This window comes from Ipomoea triloba, chromosome 3 (assembly GCF_003576645.1).
Source record: "Ipomoea triloba cultivar NCNSP0323 chromosome 3, ASM357664v1".
NCBI lineage: Eukaryota > Viridiplantae > Streptophyta > Magnoliopsida > Solanales > Convolvulaceae > Ipomoea > Ipomoea triloba.
Genome location: NC_044918.1, coordinates 3,704,155 through 3,725,441, shown reverse-complemented (window position 1 = coordinate 3,725,441; position 21,287 = coordinate 3,704,155). Strand labels below are relative to the sequence as shown.

The following is a 21,287-nucleotide window of genomic DNA, read 5'->3' as shown; positions in this document are numbered from 1 at the left end:
ATTTTAATTTTTTGATCAATTATGTCTATGTTAAAAAAAATTCAATTATTAATTGAAAATTGACAGAAACCAACCACAGTATATCCTTAATTAAATTTTTGTAGCACCGAAAAGCATCACGATAAAAAATGTCAACTTATACAGTAGAGGTCATTATTGCTTTCCAAGTATATCTTGATTTCTCTTCTGATGCTACCAACACTCCATTTAATTTCATCGTACTTACCCCATAGGGGAGTAATTTTTTTTTTATTATAAAAAAATTACCATTTTTTTTAAATAAAGTACAATTTTTGAGACATTATTAACAAAAAATCATATTAATTAAATAATGGTTCGTTAGGATTTTTTTTTTTTGGGAGTAGACCTAATCGTCCAAGTTTGGTTTGATGTAAGGTAGCTATAGTATAGTATACACATTTAAGAGTGATATTTAGTTTTTCCAAAAAAAAAAAAAAAAAGAGTGATATTTAGTTTTCCCATTATAAATGCATGAATGTGACAACATAGTATTTGTTTGTTTGTTTGTACGTAGGTTGATGTTGATCTGAGTGGTTGACCCCTACAGGCTCCATCTCCATCCCAGTTACAGTATTTTAATTTATTATCAGCCATGCTTTGCTTAATTGATAGATCCTTCATTTTGCATATATATATATATATATATATAGCTTTCAAGCTAAGCTAAGACAGTTATGTAAATGAGGGATAACGAACTGATTAATTAGTGAGTAACTAGAAAGGAAATGCAAACTAATTTGGACGCCATAGCTATGCAAGTGTTTGGGTTATCATTATATATGAAAGATCTAAAAAAAAAAAGATGGAAATATTTTATAGAATAATCTAGGAAAAAAAGATGGGAGAGAATATAAATATAATAAGAAAATAAAGACTTGAAAAATGTCTTCCAACTAAAAATTTAAGAAATTTTTCGTCAAATTGAGTATTTTTTTTATTAATTAGAATGAATATTTTCTTTGACTTTATTTTCTGTAAATATCGAAACACAAGAAAATTCAAAAAATAATTTAATTTCTAGAAATTATTTTTTTCAAATTTTCAAACGGACCCTTTTACAAATTACCGATAAATAAGAATTATCAATAACAAGAATTAAAATTAAGCTATTCAATAAATCCCCGTTAACCTATACTAAAGTATTTTAACTATGTGTTCACATGGTTGTGATATGAATTCTCATTTGACTTCCGAATACAATTATTTTTTTCCCCATCAAAACAAGGCAGGATTGTGTTGTAATCAAGCAAGATCCTCATATATATCAGTCATATGTTTCCATGTAAGCATTATTTGTCCATGTTAGTTACGTTATCGGAGGGAAAGCTAAGCTACATGCAATGACAAGTATATAATGATAAATCAATATATTATATATCATCATGGTTTGATCCACGACGTTGGTGCTTTCATAATACGGTACTCACTATCATCATAACATAATATGTCTTAAGAAATTTTGGAGTTTAATTTGTTGCCTTATTGAATTGGTGGGGACGGGTGATTATGAATGATGAATCTTCAATTCTTTTTTTTTTTATTAAATTTTGAGTAATGCGAAAAATTCACAACCATTATTTAAAGATATGTCTTAAGTAAATCTCATATTATAATCTTAGTTGATAAAGAATTTATAGATAAATTAAATATATAGGTTATCTATTACTGACCGACTCAAATAAAAATAAAAGCTAATAGATTGTTATTGTTAGAGTCAAATTAGGGTTAATGAATGTTCAATTATGTACCCTTAGCTTCTCGTAAAAGGAAAGACAAAACTCTGATTGCATTTATTAATTAATTGCTTTCTACTATACAATCTTACCTACGCCCCCACGTTTTGTTTCCTGCGAGAGACATGCATGAGTGGGAAAACAATTTTATTCAATCATATCATATATATGTACACACATGTACGAGATTATATAAACATATATATATATATATATATATATATATATATATATATATTAATTGGTTGAAATAGTTGTAAGAAATATATGCATATGAATTATTCGTAGCACTCAAACAAAAAAGCACCGACAGTAACCATAATTAAGACAATCACAAGTTTTTTCAATTTAATACATGTTTGGTTCACGTAATAAATTTTAAAAGAATAAAAGTGTTATCCCATAAGGATTGCAATAGATAAGGAATATAATATAAATTATATTTCATTGTTTGGTTTTACTGAAAGAATAAACTTTAAGAATTGTATTACTGATTGATTTAAGGAATAAAAACAGAAAATATATTCAAAATGGCATAAACATCCTTCGCTACATAGTTTTATATATGCAATTTAGAGTTAAGAACTTGAGATTTCAGATTTGGTTAATATTGCGATTTAAATTGTATAATTTTTCGTATTTTACTTTAATTTTAAGAATTATATAGGTTTGACAATAATGGTAAATAGAGTATGCCCTTGTCTAGTTGTCTATTGCCGTCCCTAGTGAATATTTTCAAAATAGTATTCTTTTTTTTTTTTTTTTTTTAACAAGACTAGACTCAAAGTCATTTATAATTTTCTTTTATACTCCATAATATTTACCACTGTTGCAAAAATTCTACCTAGGCACCGATTAATCGGCACCTAGGTGCTAGGCGCTGGCCGGCCGCCTAGCGTATTACCATAATCGGTGGTCTAGGCGGCCGATTAGACCGCGTAGGCGTTGATCGCCTAGTCGGCTGATTAGCTATTGTTTTCTTCTTTTCTAATAGGTTATTATTTTACTCAAAACGACATCGTTTCGAGCAAAATAACCTTAAATTGTTCAAACTCTAGATGTTTTTTAAGTTAATATTTAATATTTTAGTATTAACTATTAAAGTATTAAATAGTTTATAATTATCAAGTTTAATTTTAAAAAATAAAAAATAAAAAATAATTTAAAAAAAATACATGGGCGCCTATACGCCTCTCGAGTGCCTAGTGATTTTTTCAAGCATGATATATATTTACTTAAAATCTCTTGCATTACAATGTTGTATACTTTACCAAGTTGTAGATTGTGTTTTGTAAGTTCTACTTTTTATATGTATAGTATAGTACCTCTAGCAAAGTATAAGAAACATTTATAAAACATAATATTGTAAAAACTTCCCATATATTTACTTATTTATTCGTTTATTTGCACAAGTGCCTCTTGTACCCTTTACAAGCTAAAAGAGTTATAAGAAATGTTTTGATATGAGTTTGGATGGGGTACTTCGATGAATAAGTACAAAAAAATAAATTTGACAATTATAAGAAAATAAGTGAAGAAAAAAATGTTTGATTAATGAATGGTGCATAATCATAATATAAAATGAACTAACCTAATGGATAACTCAAGTGGCAAGTGGGCTTTCTCTGTAGAAAAGAATTTTTGGGAGAATTCAGGTTTAATCCCCACAAGTGACGATTCCCCTGGGCCAGTTCCTATGCCTCCCAGAACGAACGCGGTGGGCCTGAACCGTTAAACAGACAGAAAAAAAATATATGATGGATTTACTTTAAAAAAATAATATAAAATAAAACACATAATATTCTTTGTGAAGTTTATCTCTCCTTTGTAATTTACATATTATACACACAAAAATAAAGTTTATCTAATGCATATCATTAGATACTGATTATAAATTTTTCTTTTATCGCTCAATAAGAAAATGAAACATAGTACTCCGTATAATTATCCATATTGATGGGACATTTGAGAGTGGTAATTAAAGGTTCGAATTTCCTAGACATATAATGTATGGTTAAAGTACGAGACAGCAAGCAGTTGTCAATAAAATAATATAATAATATATAATAGTCAATAAAATTGTGACATTTATGATGGGTGGGCAATGGGTATATGGTAATAATCAAATAATTCCACCATACCATATCTTCATAGATCCGTACCTTTATTATTTTTATTTTATATTTTTGTTTTTTAATGTTTGTTTACCCCCACACCCTCAAAAGAAATTATGAAAAAATGACAAAATATACTTATTAGTATTTTGGTTTCATATACTCTATTGTCATTAATTTATTTATTTTTTTTAAATCTTATTTGTGAATAGGTTAACAACCTTGAAGATAAGTTATGTGTACTGTGTGCATATATCATACCTACATCATAAAAATAAATATTATTACCTATTAAGGGATACCAGAAAATCATGAGTAGTTTGAACTACCCATTTGTTTGCCTCCATCAGCCATAATATTCCATGAATGTAGCTTTTAACCTAATAACTACATTTAATCATGACATAATAGCCCTAGTGTCTTTAATCACTTGGGGCTGGTTTGTTCACATTTGAACTTTCTTGCCCACCTTTGATGCTAACTTATGTAGATTGGATAACATCAAATGCGAGTGTCTTTAAGAAAAACTTCACATTTTAGAGTATTTTTTGAATGGAGTGAAACATGTCCTTGTAGTTGATATTGTCGATATGTACTGATGCTGGCAATGTTTTAATCATAATTTCATGACATGAAATTATGATTAAAACATTGCCAGCATCAGTACGCGCGTATCGACAATATCCACTACGAAAACATGTCTGCATAGCAATTTGATGTTATTCAGTCTTTTCTTGAATCTTTTCTTGAAGACACCTGCTTTGCATAGCAATTTGTTTCTCTATGGTCATAAACAATGCTACATCTTAAATTCCTACTTATGACTGGTTTAAATGCTTAATATCATTTATTATGTGCACAAAAGGATCCTTGTATTTTTCAGTGTGATTTTCTTCATAACCAGATCACTCTCCAATTCAATATTCTTGTAACATCTATTTGAACACAATAGCATACTATGATAAAACATCAGATCAGTTGTTATAATGCATTATTTTATGTTTTGTTTTGCAGTGCAATACATAATGGATATTTAAAATGACTTGAAAGGAATATTTGTTGTTTTTTTTTCTTTATAAAAGTGTTGGTGCCATGAAATGTAGTGGAGGACCTCAGTATTGATTCAAGTTAAAAGCAAATCTACTGCATGCACCACTCCTCTTTTTTAAAATCAGTGTTATCCAATGAACTTTTTTGGTACATGATAAGAGGTAGACCTCCTCAACTTTAAACATTAAAAGTTTACATTTTAATTGTGAATATTTTTTTAATGAAAAATTCTACAATCTTTTGTATTCTATAAAGTTATGTTCTCCTATATTATATACATATGATAAAATAAAGCAAAAAGTATAACTTTGTAAAATACACGCCTTTATAACATGTGATTGTAAAATTTCAAATTTCTTTATTTTTTATTTTTTATAAAAGGTACTCCATATTAATTTTATGTATATACTTGGGTACATGGATTGTGTTATTTAGTACTTGTAATTTTTTTTTTTTAAGTGTACTCATAGTTTCCATCGTCGGACAGAGTGATTAATATAATCCCCTCGTTGAATTGTAGACACCTCTTTTGGGTGGGATTGGCTTGGAGATTTAACCATACTTTGTACTTGTAATTGATCGTTATAAATCTATTAATATATTTACCTCTATGTGGTCCTTTGCGCCACAAGAAGGATTTCACCCAAAATGTATTTTCAAATAACAATGGTGAGTTTTCACATAAATCAAAGAATTAAGATGTTATACTCGTAATTTTATACTCATTAGTACTTATGGAATCATTGTGTACTAGAGTGACTTTTACTTCGTCTCAAAAAAAAAAAGAAAAAAAAAAGAGGCAACTCTCAAGCAGACACTCTCGAGTAGAGACTGATTAGATTAGTCAATTACAACCCATCATGTCACACAATATTTACATTCACAATAGTATAATATTAATCTGAATACAATATGAAAAATTCTATAATATCAATCCATCATATATACCTTGGCGTGAATTGGTGGTTTATTCTGATTGTCAAAAGGTTTGTCTTATGCCTGAGTCGTCCCCAACAAATTACTCCTACGCAGGTTGTGTGATTAGTGAGTGCTTACAACTTAAACGACACTTTGATTCTGTGTCTTTTCCCTTTGTTAGTAGATCAGATAATAAGCTGGCTCATGCTTTAGCCAGGACAGCGAATTCACAATCTGATCCTTGTAGTTGGTTTGTTATTATCCTTCTTGTATTCGACATTTGATTAATGATGCTTAATATTAGTTCTCGTGGTTTATTTTTCAAAAAAAATAAAAATTCATCATACCTAATAAAATTATGTAATGTTTTTTTTCACTCTTATAATTACCACTCCTTATTAACTGATTAAAATATGAAAACTTTTTATTGGCATGAATTATTACCAATAATACGAAGATGGGCATACATGATTCTTTATGGAATCACACTCTTCTGTGAAGTATAATAAATTTTATTTTCATCCTCTTTCGGTGATAAAAATGCAATCGTGCAGAACCGCCGTTCTTGATGAATCATCATCTATCTCTCAAAAGATCAAATCTTTAGTGGTCTTAATGCTACAAACATTTTCCATTTTACATGTTTATACCCCTTTCCCCCGCCCCACTTGTTACAGTGGAGGAGTGAGAGGGAAAGTAGCACAGTGTATCTCTGAAACCAAACATCTTTTATTTCGGCTCATTCTATAAAGACCTCATCGTTTTCTGTAAAACCTACTTTCATTGATTACCCTTTAGCTTCAGACAAGCAAATAGGAGAATGGGTTCATTGAGAATTCCCAGAAAGAATGTCATTTTCCTGTGTGTCTGTGTTCTTCTTTCACAGATTGCTCTATGCCTTTCTTCCAAGGTATATTGCCCTTGCAACTTGCATCATTCAAGAACACACTTATAATTGTGTGTTTAAGAGTCTGTGATGATATTTAAGGTTGTTTTTTTTTTTGGAAATAATTTTAAGGTGGTTGTTGTTTTTGTGAATTTTAGGTGTATGTGGTGTATATGGGAAGAAAAGGGAGTGATGATGATCCAGATGATCTTTTGAAGCAGCATCACTATATGCTGACTACTGTTCACAGAGGAAGGTAATTTCTTGTTCTTTCTGCTTCTGGGATTTTGCTTCTCTGATCATCTTTTGTCATAAAAGTTTGTGTTTTTGGTTTATCTGTGTGTTGTATTGATTTTGGCTAACTTGACTTGTGATTTTGTGAATGGACTTGTTGATGGTGCAGTCTTGAAGAAGCCAAGGCTTCTCATGTGTATAGTTATAAGAATGGTTTTAAAGGCTTTGCTGCCAAGTTGACAGAAGAACAAGCCTTTGAAATCTCCAGTAAGTCCCCTTTGGTTAAGTACCTAATTCAATTGAGAAATAAGCAACTAAGCAAGCTCTCTATGATTTTAAATAGTAAAATTTTGGTGATATATTTGTGCTTTATGTTGGATAAATGCAAAACAGAAATGCCCGGTGTGGTATCGGTATTTCCTAATAGAAAGAGGACCCTGCATACGACTCGTTCGTGGGATTTCATGGGGTTAAGTAGTCATGACAGAATGGAAATTCCGGGCTTTTCTACCGAGAACCAAGTTAATGTCATAATTGGGTTTATTGATACAGGTGACCTCTCTGTTCCTTTACTTGAACTTCTTTTGGTTAGAATAATAACATGTAGTCCTTGGCCAATGTAGAAAAGAAGAAGAGTGTTCATCGATTACTGTCATTTAGACTAGGGCTACATATACTTAATCATGGCTACGCTTGTCGTGGTAGAGGGAAAGATATTTCTTTTAGCTCTCTTTCAGGCTATGTTTATCATCAATTGTTATTGATCTCAATCTAGCTCCTTCGTTTACTTGGCTTGAAAGAAGAAGAAGAGTGTTGATTAGTTGCTGTAATTTAGACTAGGGCTGTGTATACTTGAAATAATCTTGATTCTTGATTACACTTGCTGTGGTAGCAGGTCTGAAACAAGGGGAAGATATTTCCTTTAGCTCACCGTCAGTCTGTCTCTATCGCCAATAATTATTGATCACAATCATTTTAAAAACATGGGACAGCTTAATTAGATTTTTAGTAGTACTATTTCAACCTATAGTTTCTATGACATTTTATGTTTGCACTGTTACATTATCCACATGACACCGACTAAATTAAGGCCTGAAATATTTTTTTTGAGTACTACTGACTCTGTTACAATGTAGTATCTGTTCATAACTACTTTCTCAACCTACTGAAGCACAAAGAGTCAACAGTTGCCTCCACTGAGGCTCGAACCGACTAAATTAAGGCCTGAAATGTTTGTTTAACAGTCAAATGTTTTATTGTACTATGGACCATAAATGAAATGTTCCCTGCCCGAGATTTTTGGTTCATCTCTACTATAGTATTGCTATTTTAAGTCTCAACCCTTCTCCCACGCTTTCTCCAAAACAGGGATTTGGCCCGAGTCTCCCAGTTTTAGTGATGCTGACATGCCTCCGGTGCCTGCTGGATGGAAGGGGGAATGCCAACCAGGGGAGGCGTTCAATGCATCGACATGTAACAGGTTTTTGGTTGTTGGCTTTTGCCTTCCATTTCTTGGGGATTATCGATTAGTTAAGTGAATGCGAAGTTTGAGCAATTATTGGCTTTTGTAGGAAAATAATTGGCGCTAGATATTACTTGAGTGGCTATGAAGCCGAAGAAGAAAGTTCTGGGAAGACCATAACCTTTAGGTCAGCTAGGGACAGTAATGGCCATGGCAGCCACACGGCTTCAACAGCAGCTGGTCGCTATGTAGCGAACATAAATTATAGAGGATTGGCATCTGGAGAAGCCAGAGGCGGTGCGCCTATGGCCAGGATAGCGGTGTATAAGACGTGTTGGATATCCGGTTGCTACGATGCAGATATGTTGGCGGCATTTGATGATGCAATTAGAGATGGGGTTAAAGTCCTGTCTCTATCTTTGGGTCCAGATGCCCCTCAGGGAGATTATTTCGATGATGCTATCTCTGTGGGGTCGTTTCATGCTGTAAGACACGGAATAACCGTGGTTTCCTCGGTTGGAAACCAAGGAGCTGTGGGATCAGCGACTAACGTTGCTCCTTGGTTGGTTACAGTTGCCGCTAGTTCAACTGACAGAGAATTCACGTCGGATATCATCCTTGGGAACAGAACTCACTTCACGGTAACAACAGTCTTTAGATGCGTGTGAATTTAAAGATTAACTGCGATGTTCTTATAGATCTCTTGGTTATTGGAAGGGCGAAAGTCTTAGCACTCATCAAATGAATACGTCTGCAAGAATCATTTCTGCTGCTCAGGCTTTTAGTGGATTCTTCACTCCTTATCAATCCAGGTGAAGCGAAAGGTACTTGGCTGTTTGTGAAATTTAGATATGTATCCATTGAACAATAATCTAAAGTTGTTTTTTTTTTTTTTTTTTGTGTCTCCAACCCTTTCCACTAGTTACTGCTTGGAGAGTTCTTTGAATAGAACCAAGGCCGAAGGGAAGATTCTTGTGTGCAGACATGCCGGAAGCTCAACAGAGTCGAAGCTTGCAAAAGGCTCGGTGGTTAGAAAGGCTGGCGGGATTGGGATGGTTCTTATAGATGACGCAAATAATGATGTTGCCATTCCCTTTTCAATCCCTGCAGCAACTGTTGGGAGACGGGTTGGCAATAAGATCCTTTCTTACATTAGGAGAACACGGTTAGTTAGTTTAACAGAGCTGTCAAACTGCTTTTCATTCATCATTTTTGGATGTTAGTTCTTACAGTAATAAAAGCATGATAGTGGATATGAAATTGACTTTCAATTCATAAGTTGTTCTATTTTCTTACCTCTCTATATTCACACATTTCCCTAATTCCAACAGCCAGCCTATGTCGAGGATTCTCTCTGCTAAGACCGTTATAGGAACTCGAGCTGCTCCTTATATGGCTGCCTTTTCTTCAAAAGGCCCTAATTCTGTAACTCCAGAAATTTTGAAGGTAACGCACATACCCCTGAACCTGCATTTCATGCTCAAGCTTTTGAAACGATCTTTATAGTCATGGCGCTACAGTTCAACGTTCCTGACTTGTTTTGCAGCCCGATGTTGCAGCTCCCGGTTTGAATATCCTGGCAGCTTGGTCTCCTGCAATTTCAAATATGGATTTTAACATTCTTTCTGGAACTTCAATGGCTTGTCCCCATGTAACAGGGATAGCAGCCTTGGTAAAAGCTGTGCATCCATCGTGGTCTCCTTCTGCAATCAAGTCTGCAATCATGACAACAGGTTTTATTTTTATTTTTGGTTTGATATAATGAGTGATTAAATGTATCAATAATTACCATCTATAAAGAATAACAGTTAGAAATAACCTGCATAGGCCTATTACTGGGAATGCTATTCCATTCCTGGCCTATTCCGCGAACCAAACGTGCCATAAGTTCTTTTAGATTACATCTAAAACTCATGGTTGTCAATGCAGCCACTGTTATGAACAAGCATCGCAAACCAATCACAGCAGATCCTGATGGAAGAAGAGCTAATGCATTTGACTTTGGTTCTGGCTTTGTTAATCCAAGAAGAGTTCTTGATCCCGGTTTGGTCTATGAGGCACACCCAGTGGATTACAGAGCCTTCCTCTGCTCAATCGGTTATGACGAGAAAACACTGCATTTGGTCACGGGAGACAACAGCACTTGTGATCAAACACTATCATCACCATCTGCACTCAACTATCCATCAATTGCAGTTCCACACCTCAGAAACCATTTTTCTGTAACCAGAACCGTGACAAACGTGGGGAGGCCAAGAAGTGTATACAAGGTAATAGTATTCCCTCCAAGAGGAATCAATGTGACTGTTGTGCCTAGAAGACTAGCCTTCACTCACTTCGGTCAGAAGCGCAAGTTCACTCTGAATATCACAGTGGCTGCTCCATCACAAGGCTATGTTTTCGGGTCTTTCTCGTGGAGGAACAGAAGACATAGGGTCACATCCCCTCTGGTTGTCAGAGTTGCAGGCTCCAAGAAGGGTCCTATGGGTTAGGAAGCTGAAAGATGAAGGCCATGGAGCAACTAAAGGATAATTGCAAAGAAGAGATCATATAGAAAACAATGTGCAAATGGGCAACACCATGGATTACATTAAACCAACTTAGAAGTATTAGAATACTTGTAATTATCAGATTTTTTTGTGGTACTTTGTTCTGGTTTTTGGAAATTTTGTCTCATGGTGTTTAATTTAAAGTAAACCTTAAATGCTTATATGCTATAACCAAATCATTGGACAAACAACAACAATAATAAGTTAATAATTGGAGAAAAGACATGATAAGCTCTTGTTGAGGTCCAATCAGGTCCAAACTTGCAAAAAGTAAGATTGAATCAAAATGTCTGCCAATCTTGCTAATAATAATTGGACAACTATGTCTGCATCAACGTCCAACCAGGTCATTTGTAAATGGTTTAAATCATTTGCAAATAATTTATATTAAAAATGATCAATCCTACTTAACATGACTATAAAATAAAATAAAACTAAAGTCAAGTCAAAGCTGGAGATGTATTAAGTTTTAGTTTTTATAACAAAATGATAAAATATAAGTACTCACACTGCTTCACTAGAGGGCTAGGTAGAAAAGAAAGTTGCAAATGGAGACAATACTGGATTCAGCCTCACTCATTTGTCACACAAACCAACTTTAGAAGTATTATAATACATGTAAAACAATGGATATACTTATCAAAATCTAACATTTAACTAGTGTAAAGCAGTATACTAGCGAAATGGGTAGTGAAAACCTCTTTATTGTAATTGTTGGCCATGGGACTGAATCTGCGAAGGGTCAACTAGACCTTCCAACACAACAAGCTCATCCAGAAGTCCCAACTTCTCCTCTTCGAGAGCCTTGATGTCATCTTCAACTTCCATTAACTCTTTTCCAAGTGTGAAGCTTTCCTCTTCTAGCAGCAAGTATTTTCTTCTCAATGCCCGATAGTCATCTCCTGAAGTAGAAGCATCCACTGCCTGACCTCTTTTGGAAGCCTTCTTCCCTACTTGAATAGATGTTAAGTGCGTGTCTTGCATCCTGCTCAAAGTGTCCCCTTGATTTTGCGAAATGGAAGTCTTTTGTGCAGAGGCTTTCTTTTTCCGTGACTTTGGAACTAAAGTTTCCTCAGGTAGCACCATCCTCTGATCTTGCATCCCCAAACGCTGATGGAAACTACTGCAACAAGCACAAGTTCAGATCATAAAACGGAAAAAAGGAAAAACTCTAGTACAAGCTAGAACACGAAACCAATTTCAAGATTTACAGATTACCCAGAATTCAGAAAGACAACTCACAAGGAGCCAAGGAGGTCATCCCACATTTCAGGCACAGGAAACAAAAGAAAGATTCGTTAAGAGCTCATCAATGGGTTTGCATTACAAATCATTTAGCCACAAGAAGCATTACAGGCTATGCCACAAACACTTGTTACCAAAACCTCATGAGTCCATCCCCAAACAACAACAAACATATAGAACATAGAGAAAGTAGAAATGTAGAATTACCTCAACCAACTATAAGTGGCCAGTTTTATCAACATTTCATATTCTTAGCCTCATTCTAAATCAAAAACAACCACCAGCACAATAATTCTACCAATGACTAAACTGGTTCTGTTGGCATACTTTAGTACTTAGACATCTAATCTGAAGCTAAAAGTCTAGACCAACCTAGGAGTACTCTAATTTCCTGAAGCCTTGAACAAGAGAAAAGAAACCTTTATTAATGTATGATTTGAAAGATGAAATATGAAGCACTAAGAATAACATGGCTACATCCACCTGACAAATTTAGTAGCCATCCAGAATTCCATCCACTCTCACCCAATTATTTTCACTCAAAACAAAATAAAATCTATATGCATAGCAAATTTAGTACCCCAACTAGCCATAATCAACCTTTAATCTTTACAGCCTCATTTTCATTGCCTGTGTTCTATATAGCAGCATATACATTCATACACAGTTTCCTTTCTACCCTACTAAAAAAAAAAAAAAAAAAAGGACAAGCGCCAGAAGGAAAAAAAAAATTAAAAGAGAAAATATAAATTAAAGATTGGCAGAAAACAAACATGGAGAAAGTAGAAATTACGAAATCGAATTCTGCAAGAAATAAGACGTTACCGTCAGCGTAACATTAGAGAAACTGAGAAATCGTAACTGTTAGAATTTCTGTGCAGCGAAGAGCCGAACAAGAACGATTTCTTGGGCGTGCACCTGCAGAAATAAGATCTGGGCTTGATCCATTTTACAGGCCCAATTTAATAGTTACTAGCCCAAATAAATCAGTTGGCCCGTCAATATAAACTATTTAAGGAAATATTCTTTACATCTTTTGGTTGGAGATTCGAACCCAAAGATTTTGTTTGCTTTGACACAAATTAATATTTAATAATCGGTCACTGACCTTGTGGTCAAGTGGCATGTAGTGCCCAATGAGAGGTCAGGAAAATGTCTATCGCGTCATTTTTTTAAAAATTACATCTAATTGTAAGTGAAAATAGGTGCGTGATTTTACTTGCACTTTTTACTTGCAAATGTGTACAAGATACTTGCATATTATATTTATATATATATATATATATATATATATATATATATATAATATGCATTTGAAGGGTCAACCTAGCTATATTGTTTTATAGAGAAAAATATGATACAGTGCAGAATTTGTGATAGGCATATTGAAGTCGTTGAGGCCTGCAGGTTCGTTTATGAAAATGAGTATGTGTATATCTAAGTCCAACATGCTGTAAAGATAGATTATTGTATTCAGGTTTGCAGTCGTACACAGCTAATCTTTATAGTTTAATGGCATCATATCCATATTCTCCCTTGTTGGTTAAACTGTAAAACTGCAATTCTTTCTTATTATTTAAGGTGACGTACTATACTCACGTATGAAAAACATAGGAAGCTTCCTCGGATTTCTTCTTTTGTCGCATTTCTTCAGTCGCAGACGCCAGATCAACCAAGCGTACGGTACCATAGGAAACGTATTGCAGCCAGACATGTCAATCTTAGTTAGAAAATACGGAGTAACAAATTAATTTAATAAATTTAAACTTTTTTAAGATCTTAGGTTAAAAACAATTGTTATACCATGAATACATATAGTATTATAAACCTTGATACAAAAATTTTATATCTTCAGTTAACATATTTTATATTTTTGTATATGTAAATAAATAACTTGATAACTCAACGATTGAATAGGACTAGACCAGAAGGGAAGAAATAGCCTGATTGAGACATCCCTAGTTGGCTACTTGCAGCCATGGGGGGTCCATGGCATATGATACCATGATCAACTTGGTTGTTGGCCCGATTAATTAAGGTTACTAACTAAATTCAATTCGTCGTTAGATTTACAGGTTCATTGAACATGTTCTTTAATGCACTTCTGTGTCTGCTGGCTTGGCTTGAATCGAATCACATACAAGAAACATGTACAGTCAAGGAATTCAACCAAAATTATATACATACATGGGGAATTATTCATAAAAACTAATTTATCAATAGACCACAACAACTAGATTATGTAGATCAGAGTTGACTCAAATTTTAAATATAAATATAATTTTGATTTTCATCAATAGTCGATGTGAGACCATTACAACTTGACTCATTATCTACAAAATACTTTAGCCAAAGGCACATGTCTACCATCAATTAGTATAATCAAACAAATGCTAATGTTTAACCCTCTAGGCTCTAGAGTCTAGACTGCAAAATCTAATATTCATATCCACATATTTTCAAAGAAGAAAGCTAGAAATTTCCAACTCATGTATTTAGTATATTTAATTTAACGTAACACTTGTAGTATATATATATACCATATATCATCAACTAATCATCATATTAGGTGTTGTCCAGTCAACACCAACAACAACTCGATCTATCATCAGTTGAAACTTTTCGAGATGAAATAGGGCATGGTATGCAGTACAAATTGCTCATTGTTTATCTATTGATTCTTACATATGGAGTTATAGTTTATGGCATGAATCCCATAAAGTACTCCATACGTAATAAAGACTGTTATTGGCGTGGGGGTCTAAGTCGTCACTGGGTGGTTGGTCTGTCAATATATATATACATATATGTGTGTATATTCATGTATTGAATAGGTTTTGTGTGTGATATTTTCATCACATGAATGTTTTATATATTCTTTGAAAAGTTTAATTTTACATTTTGTCTAAAAAGTATTACACATCTTACCTTAAACGATTTCACACAATACCTACTCGTCTATGTATGTTATGAGAAAAAAAATAGTGATTTCAGTCTTCAATCATTAATGTCTGTATTAATAATTCTTAATAATTTGTCCAGATGTGACATTTTTGACAATTGTTCCCTTAGCTTGACTAATTAATGAAGACTTTAATGATTTAGAATTATCAATTATAATTTTATCCTTGTTATTGATTGATCCATACATGCAATTCAAAGGTTATGAATTGAAGTTTAATGCAATTACGACAATTTGGAGGTCATAAGAAATGTTCATATTAACAATTGAGAGATTGTAATTGTCATTTCATATACATATAAGGATAAAATATCATATTTTCCTTATATTCTATTTTAGTTTTTACTTTTCCAAACAAGTTAACAACTCTTTTATTCTTTTTCATACTAGAATATTTGTCAGTATTCATGAGATTCAATTCCAATGAACTATAATAAAGGAAAATATAAACAGTTTCACATCCTTAGATAATTACAGTGAATTTGTTTGTATGGACAGCTCAATTGGTCACAAATGTGAAATTTGAAAACAATGACTCGAGATTAAGCCTCGCTAACAATAGTGTGGGGCAACCTCTCAAAGTGATGCTCTATTGGCCGGCCTTTTGGAAACAATAATTACAATGGATTTTTTCCCGTCATTTAAAAAAGACAATCAGTGTTACATGATTAATTAAGTTGAAATGATACGATTTTGCAAAATTGGGTCGATTGCCAAATTCTGCAATATCGCAAGATGTAATCAACCACAAATAAATATATACAAATGGCATGGACTAAAAAGAATAAGCATCATTCATGATCATCATTCATCAATTTCACATTGACTTGATGAAGGATGTATGATGCACAAAAGAGTATGATTCTAAAAAAAAAAAAAGAGTATGATTTCCTTTTAAGATTTTGGTTTCAAATTTTGTCAAAGAATTATTGTCGGTGTTTCATTATATGTGTCTAATTTAATTAATAAGATTTATTTGAGTTATTTATTATTTAATTTTTTATAATATTTAATTTATTTTTTTGAAACCTAATATTTAATTTATTATTAATATATAAAATTAGAAAAATTTTCTTTTTAGTTCCTCAATTTTTATATTTTAGTCATTTTAAACCTTTTGCTGTTTTAGTACCCCTAACTACTGAAGCAATAGAATCATTAAACTACATTAAAGTTTAATTAGTATATGAATATTTTAATAATCCCTTTTTAATAACCTTTTCATTTTTTATATTTCATTTGCAAAACAAATAATTAGTAACCTCTTTTCCTAATCTTTTTTTTTTCTTAAATTGTGATACACCATCTTCTTCTTTTTTTAACCTACATGAATATATTAAAATCAAGTTTACTCTTTTAATTTGCAGATGAAATATCAAATAAAAAGGATTATAATGAATAAATATAAAAAAAATTTACCAAAATACTTATGTGCTAAGTAAAATCTTAATGTATATTGCTTCTGAGACTAAAACTACAACTTATAAGGAGCACAACTGCCATGATTTTGATTTAGTCAGAAGAAAATCAATGTAACTATAACTATATTAGTTTAGGGTACCACAAAAAGTTCATATTGACTCATTAAAGAAAAAGTTTGTTTTTAGTAAGATAATGCGTGTTTCTTTCTCCTTCTTTTTGGTGTACGGTTTATAATATATTTATTTTCACTTTTTATTTCACATTAATGCAACACAAATTAATTAGCTAGCTCAAAAAAAAATTGTGTTTAAACATTCACCAAATAGTATTAACCTATTACTTTTTGAGATCTTTGAGAATAAAAGGCAAAAACCTAAAATTTGAGAATTTAAAGTTTATCCTTAACCCTATAACTCTTTCACTTTCTGAGCTTGTATGTGTGTGTGCGTGTGTATATATATGAGTGGGATTAGGCACGACTTCAGGTGCGAACGTGCAAAAGCAATTATCAATGTACTGTAAATCATTTTCAAAACCATACAGTACATAATTCTCATTAATTGTCAACTTGGTGCATTTGAAAATGCATGACATTTCATTTTAGAAATGTTTGGCTTGATTCTCATTGATTGCCAACTCTAATGCATTTGGAAATGATTGACGGTACATTTATAAATGTTTGACAGTGCATATCAAAGGTTGAGAATCAAGTAGTGCCGGTGCATTTGAAAATGTTTTACAGTGCATTTATACTTGCTTAACAGTGCATCACTGCATATTTGCTTGACAGTGCATCACTGTATACTTGCTAGACAGTGCATTTTACACATTCGCTCCTGAAGCATTGTCCGCACCAGAATCCAACAACCAACACACATATCAAACTCCAACTCATATTTGTCTAAGTTTATGATGTATTTAGGATGTTTTATCTCCATTGATTTAGAGATGTATTTAATTAATGTTGGAATAGCATTATCATAATAAAGCTAGTAAAAGTTCAAAGCACAACATATATAAAGCAGAATAACAACATATAGATGAATAATCATGAAGACATCGTATCGAATTATTGTTCCTTTTAATTAATTAATTAATTTCCAAATCGCTGCAAATAATATAATATAAAGAAAACATTCTAGATGATAAGGAATTTCTTTTAAAAAAATAAAAAATAAGATTAACATTTTACAACGTGTGTTCACACGTGATTTTCATCCTGTGATTGCCTGTCAATTTTTGTTTGCTTTCCGAGTAGGCATCTTTAGCTATTACCAGAATCATTAAAAAGCACATCTGCAAATACTCCATTATGGAAATTAAATCTTTTTATTTATTTATTTACGTATAGTAGATTTTCGAATCTCATTTCCACAACCCTAAATCCAGTTTTTTTTTTTTAATTCAGGGAATAAAGGTAATATATAATATTATAATTAATACGGAGTATTAAATAAATAATTATGGTATATTATTATTTCTTTGAGGGTATTAAGGTAGATTATTAAGAGCTGGTGAGTGGGGTTAGGAAATTATTGCTTAGTGCAGATATGAACAAAATAATTCCTTATTTTTTTATGTGAATAAAATATTGGAAGAATGAAATTTCCGCGGGCCAGTAAAGCGAAAGAAAAAGGAAGTTTTATATTATATTTTCCGTGTTAAAAAAGATAATAATTACCTTTAAAAAGTTCATTATTAATGCAAGTTGAAATATTATAACTCGACAAGGAATATTAACTTTTTATTAGAGAAATAACTTAAAATAGTATTTGCTTTCAAGAAATTTATTTTTTATGTTCAAATCTTGAGTCTAAATTCATATTCTTTTTAATAAGAAAAATATTATCTTTTGACATGATATTAAAAATTTTGATATTATTATTTATAAATTCACCCATTTTATCCAGAGTTAAAAACAAAATGTACAATAACATTGCTCTTTTATAATTCCATAATTTAAGTTAACAATAGATCCGCATTCAAGATTTTTAGTACAAGTGTTGCATTATTGTGAATTTTTGTTTGAAAAGATTTGATGACTTTTTTATAAATATAATTATTTTACCTATTTATTATAAATTGGTCAAAATAACTCTTTTTCACTCTTTTTTCTAATTTTTAAATTTAACATGTTGTTTTTAGTAATATTTTAATGTAGTTTTTTAAGTATAAAAATTTCATACACTAAAGGTAAATTAAATATTATGAAAAATTGAATTATAAATAATGTTAACTGAATTAAAGGAATAAAATGAAACAATAATGATACATACAATTTTATAAATTGAACATATTGACTCCCTAGTATCAAATAGCCATATTGGGCATGAATGGAGTATTGACAATTAATAGTCGATTTAATTTGCCATTGAACCTTATTTGAAGAATTTTTTATTTTTTATTTTTTCAATATAACGCATGTTACTCTAATTGCTTAAGAAGAATTAATGCATTCTGAATTCTGATTGAATCATAAGTTATTACTCCGTAACAGATTGTAAGGAAAATAATATTACACTTTTAGACTAAATTATAAGATGTTTATTTTTTTTTTTTTTTGTCTTTAATTATCATATTGTTGCAACATTACCCTAATTAATCAACATGGTGCACATATAATTATTTAAACGTAACGTATGGCGTTAACTTGAATAGAAATCTAATTCTTTGATCAGCTTTTTGATAAAGTTAGTTTGCATGTAATTAGTTATTAACTAACAATTAATTTATCAAACATTTTTCTACAATTAGCTAATGTTATCAACTAGTTAAATCCACTAATCCAATCAGTCAACAATTATTTACCAAACACCCGCAAAAAAAAGCTTATAATGTGTAATGTTAATATGAATTTTACTTGTTCTATTGGCTAAATCAAAATCAAAACCAAACATTCTAAACGCCGAGTAGAACGTAACATTTGAAAATTCAATTTTGAGGCTAAGAATCAAGAAAAATTTATAAGTTCCGGGCAGTAAGGTTGAAAAAGTATGAGGTTGATTAATAAAGAGTTTATTACCATAATGGTCCCTCAACTATTGCGAAATTACTAATTTGGTCCTTAACAATTTTTCTTGACCAATTAAGACCCTCGACTTTGAAAATTTTAACCAATTCGGTCCTCCGTTTATTTTTCTGTTAAACATCCGTTAAATCGGGACCAAATAAGTAATTTTGCTATAGTCAAGAGACCAAATTGGTAATTAATTTTCACTAAAATGATCCCTTGACTATAGCAAAATTACCAATTTGGTCCTGATTTAATGGATGATTAACGGCAAAATAAACGGATGACCAAATTGGTTAAATTTTTCAAAATTGAGGGACTTAATTGGGCAGAAAAATTGTCGAGGACCAAATTGATAATTTCGCAATAGTTGAGGGACCATTTCGGTAATAAACTCATTAATAAATAAGGAATTTAACGACTTTGTTTTATAATTTTCTTTAGATTTCAATTCACCAAGCACAGCACGCATTCGTGTGAAGTTTGACATTCATATACAAGACAGCAAGAAACTACTCTACAATTTAAATCCAAGATTTTGTACCATGCCTACTAAGGTCAACTCGCTAACGTTTGACCCGGTCCCATAACCTACTATACACGTTTTTATATATTTTTTGGTTTTAGGACATAATGTTAACTATTATATATATATATTTCATTAGTCTTCACACATTTATATAGCTCTGTTTAGTAAAATAGTTAGATCAGTCAATTTTGGCTTTTTTACCACAATTAATTGTTTGGTTAAATAACTTATATAAGTGTTTGGTTAATTAGTTTTTGAGTTTATTACCGAAATAGTCCCTCGACTATAGCGAAATTATCAATTTGGTCCTTGATAATTTTTTGTACCCAATTAAGTCCCTCGATTTTGAAAATTTTAACCAATTTGGTCATCCGTTTATTTTGCCGTTAAACATCCGTAAAAATCGGGACCAAATTGGTAATTTTACTATAGTCAAGGGACCATTTCAGTGAAAAATTAATTATTAATTTGGTCCCTTGACTATAAAAAAATTACCAATTTGGTCCCTTGACTATAGCAAAATTACCAATTTAGTCTCGATTTAACGGATGTTTAACGACAAAATAAACGGAAGACCAAATTGGTTAAAATTTTCAAAGTCGAGGGACTTAATTGGGCACAAAAAATTGTCGAGGACTAAATTGGTAATTTCGCAATAGTCGAGGGACCATTTCGGTAATAAACTCTTAGTTTTTTGTAACAACTTATTGCTCTAAATAGCTAAAATTTAAAAAGCTGCACAAAGCAGCTTCTTTGAGAAAATTATTTTGCATATAATCAGCTAATTTACCAAATATTTTTCTACAATCAACTAATACTATTAACTAATCAAACTCACTAACCCAATCAGCTAATAGCTATCTGGTCAACCACTATTATTTACCAACGGATATTGTAACAATTTTGATAAAGTTACTCGATCACAATAACAACTATAAAAATTATATATTATTATACGGAGCAATTTATAAAAAGTCACAACCTCTAAAATTATTATTAATGATAATTAATAGTGGTAAATCTTAGTAATTAATTATTGTCATGAGTACGTGAAAAAATCTCTCAGCTTCTTTACATTTCTTACAAAAGTCGTAACTGAATCGATTTATTTTTCTTGATATATTTGAAATGAATAATAAATAAAATTGAAGT

At 31.7% G+C, this 21,287-nt stretch overlaps 2 protein-coding genes and 1 long non-coding RNA gene across 9 annotated transcripts; 1 reads left to right on the top strand and 2 right to left on the bottom strand.

Moving 5' to 3' along the window:
- The first annotated feature begins 6,445 nt into the window (after nucleotides 1-6,445).
- Nucleotides 6,446-11,084, top strand: LOC116013433 (subtilisin-like protease SBT3.9). Its single transcript, XM_031253183.1, has 11 exons — nucleotides 6,446-6,746; nucleotides 6,881-6,978; nucleotides 7,126-7,223; nucleotides 7,350-7,508; nucleotides 8,325-8,436; nucleotides 8,528-9,059; nucleotides 9,136-9,230; nucleotides 9,341-9,583; nucleotides 9,750-9,864; nucleotides 9,965-10,151; nucleotides 10,348-11,084. Exons 1-11 carry the CDS (start codon nucleotides 6,657-6,659, stop codon nucleotides 10,908-10,910), a joined length of 2,292 nt encoding a protein of 763 aa, XP_031109043.1. The 5' UTR covers nucleotides 6,446-6,656; the 3' UTR covers nucleotides 10,911-11,084.
- LOC116013435 lies at nucleotides 9,589-10,379 on the bottom strand. The gene is made up of 2 exons (XR_004097247.1): nucleotides 10,238-10,379; nucleotides 9,589-10,133 (listed from the first exon to the last, which is right to left on the bottom strand). It is a non-coding gene; the product is annotated as an uncharacterized LOC116013435 (long non-coding RNA).
- A 318-nt stretch (nucleotides 11,085-11,402) lies between the features above and the next one.
- Nucleotides 11,403-13,096, bottom strand: LOC116013434. 7 transcript variants are annotated; one of them, XM_031253187.1, is made up of 2 exons: nucleotides 13,038-13,096; nucleotides 11,403-12,090 (listed from the first exon to the last, which is right to left on the bottom strand). In XM_031253187.1, the coding sequence occupies exon 2, from the start codon at nucleotides 12,066-12,068 to the stop codon at nucleotides 11,670-11,672; it is 399 nt and encodes a 132-aa protein (XP_031109047.1). In that variant the 5' UTR covers nucleotides 12,069-12,090; nucleotides 13,038-13,096; the 3' UTR covers nucleotides 11,403-11,669. The 7 variants fall into 7 exon arrangements, with proteins under 7 accessions (XP_031109047.1, XP_031109050.1, XP_031109044.1 ...); XM_031253190.1 differs by having other exon boundaries at nucleotides 11,403-12,087; nucleotides 13,038-13,086; XM_031253184.1 differs by lacking the exon at nucleotides 13,038-13,096 and adding an exon at nucleotides 12,420-12,893.
- Between the last annotated feature and the right edge of the window lie 8,191 nt (nucleotides 13,097-21,287).

What these genes read in the sequence shown, in the direction of transcription:
- LOC116013434 (XM_031253184.1), bottom strand. Translation starts at nt 12,454, where the DNA reads ATGTTGATAAAACTGGCCACTTATAGTTGGTTGAG. An exon ending in GCCACTTATAGTTGGTTGAG is followed by an intron (nt 12,091 to 12,419) that starts GTAATTCTACAT and finishes TGCTTGTTGCAG; the next exon opens with TAGTTTCCATCAGCGTTTGG.
- LOC116013433 (XM_031253183.1), top strand. Translation starts at nt 6,657, where the DNA reads ATGGGTTCATTGAGAATTCCCAGAAAGAATGTCATTTTCCTGTGTGTC. An exon ending in ACTACTGTTCACAGAGGAAG is followed by an intron (nt 6,979 to 7,125) that starts GTAATTTCTTGT and finishes TTGATGGTGCAG; the next exon opens with TCTTGAAGAAGCCAAGGCTT. An exon ending in GGAACAGAACTCACTTCACG is followed by an intron (nt 9,060 to 9,135) that starts GTAACAACAGTC and finishes GGTTATTGGAAG; the next exon opens with GGCGAAAGTCTTAGCACTCA.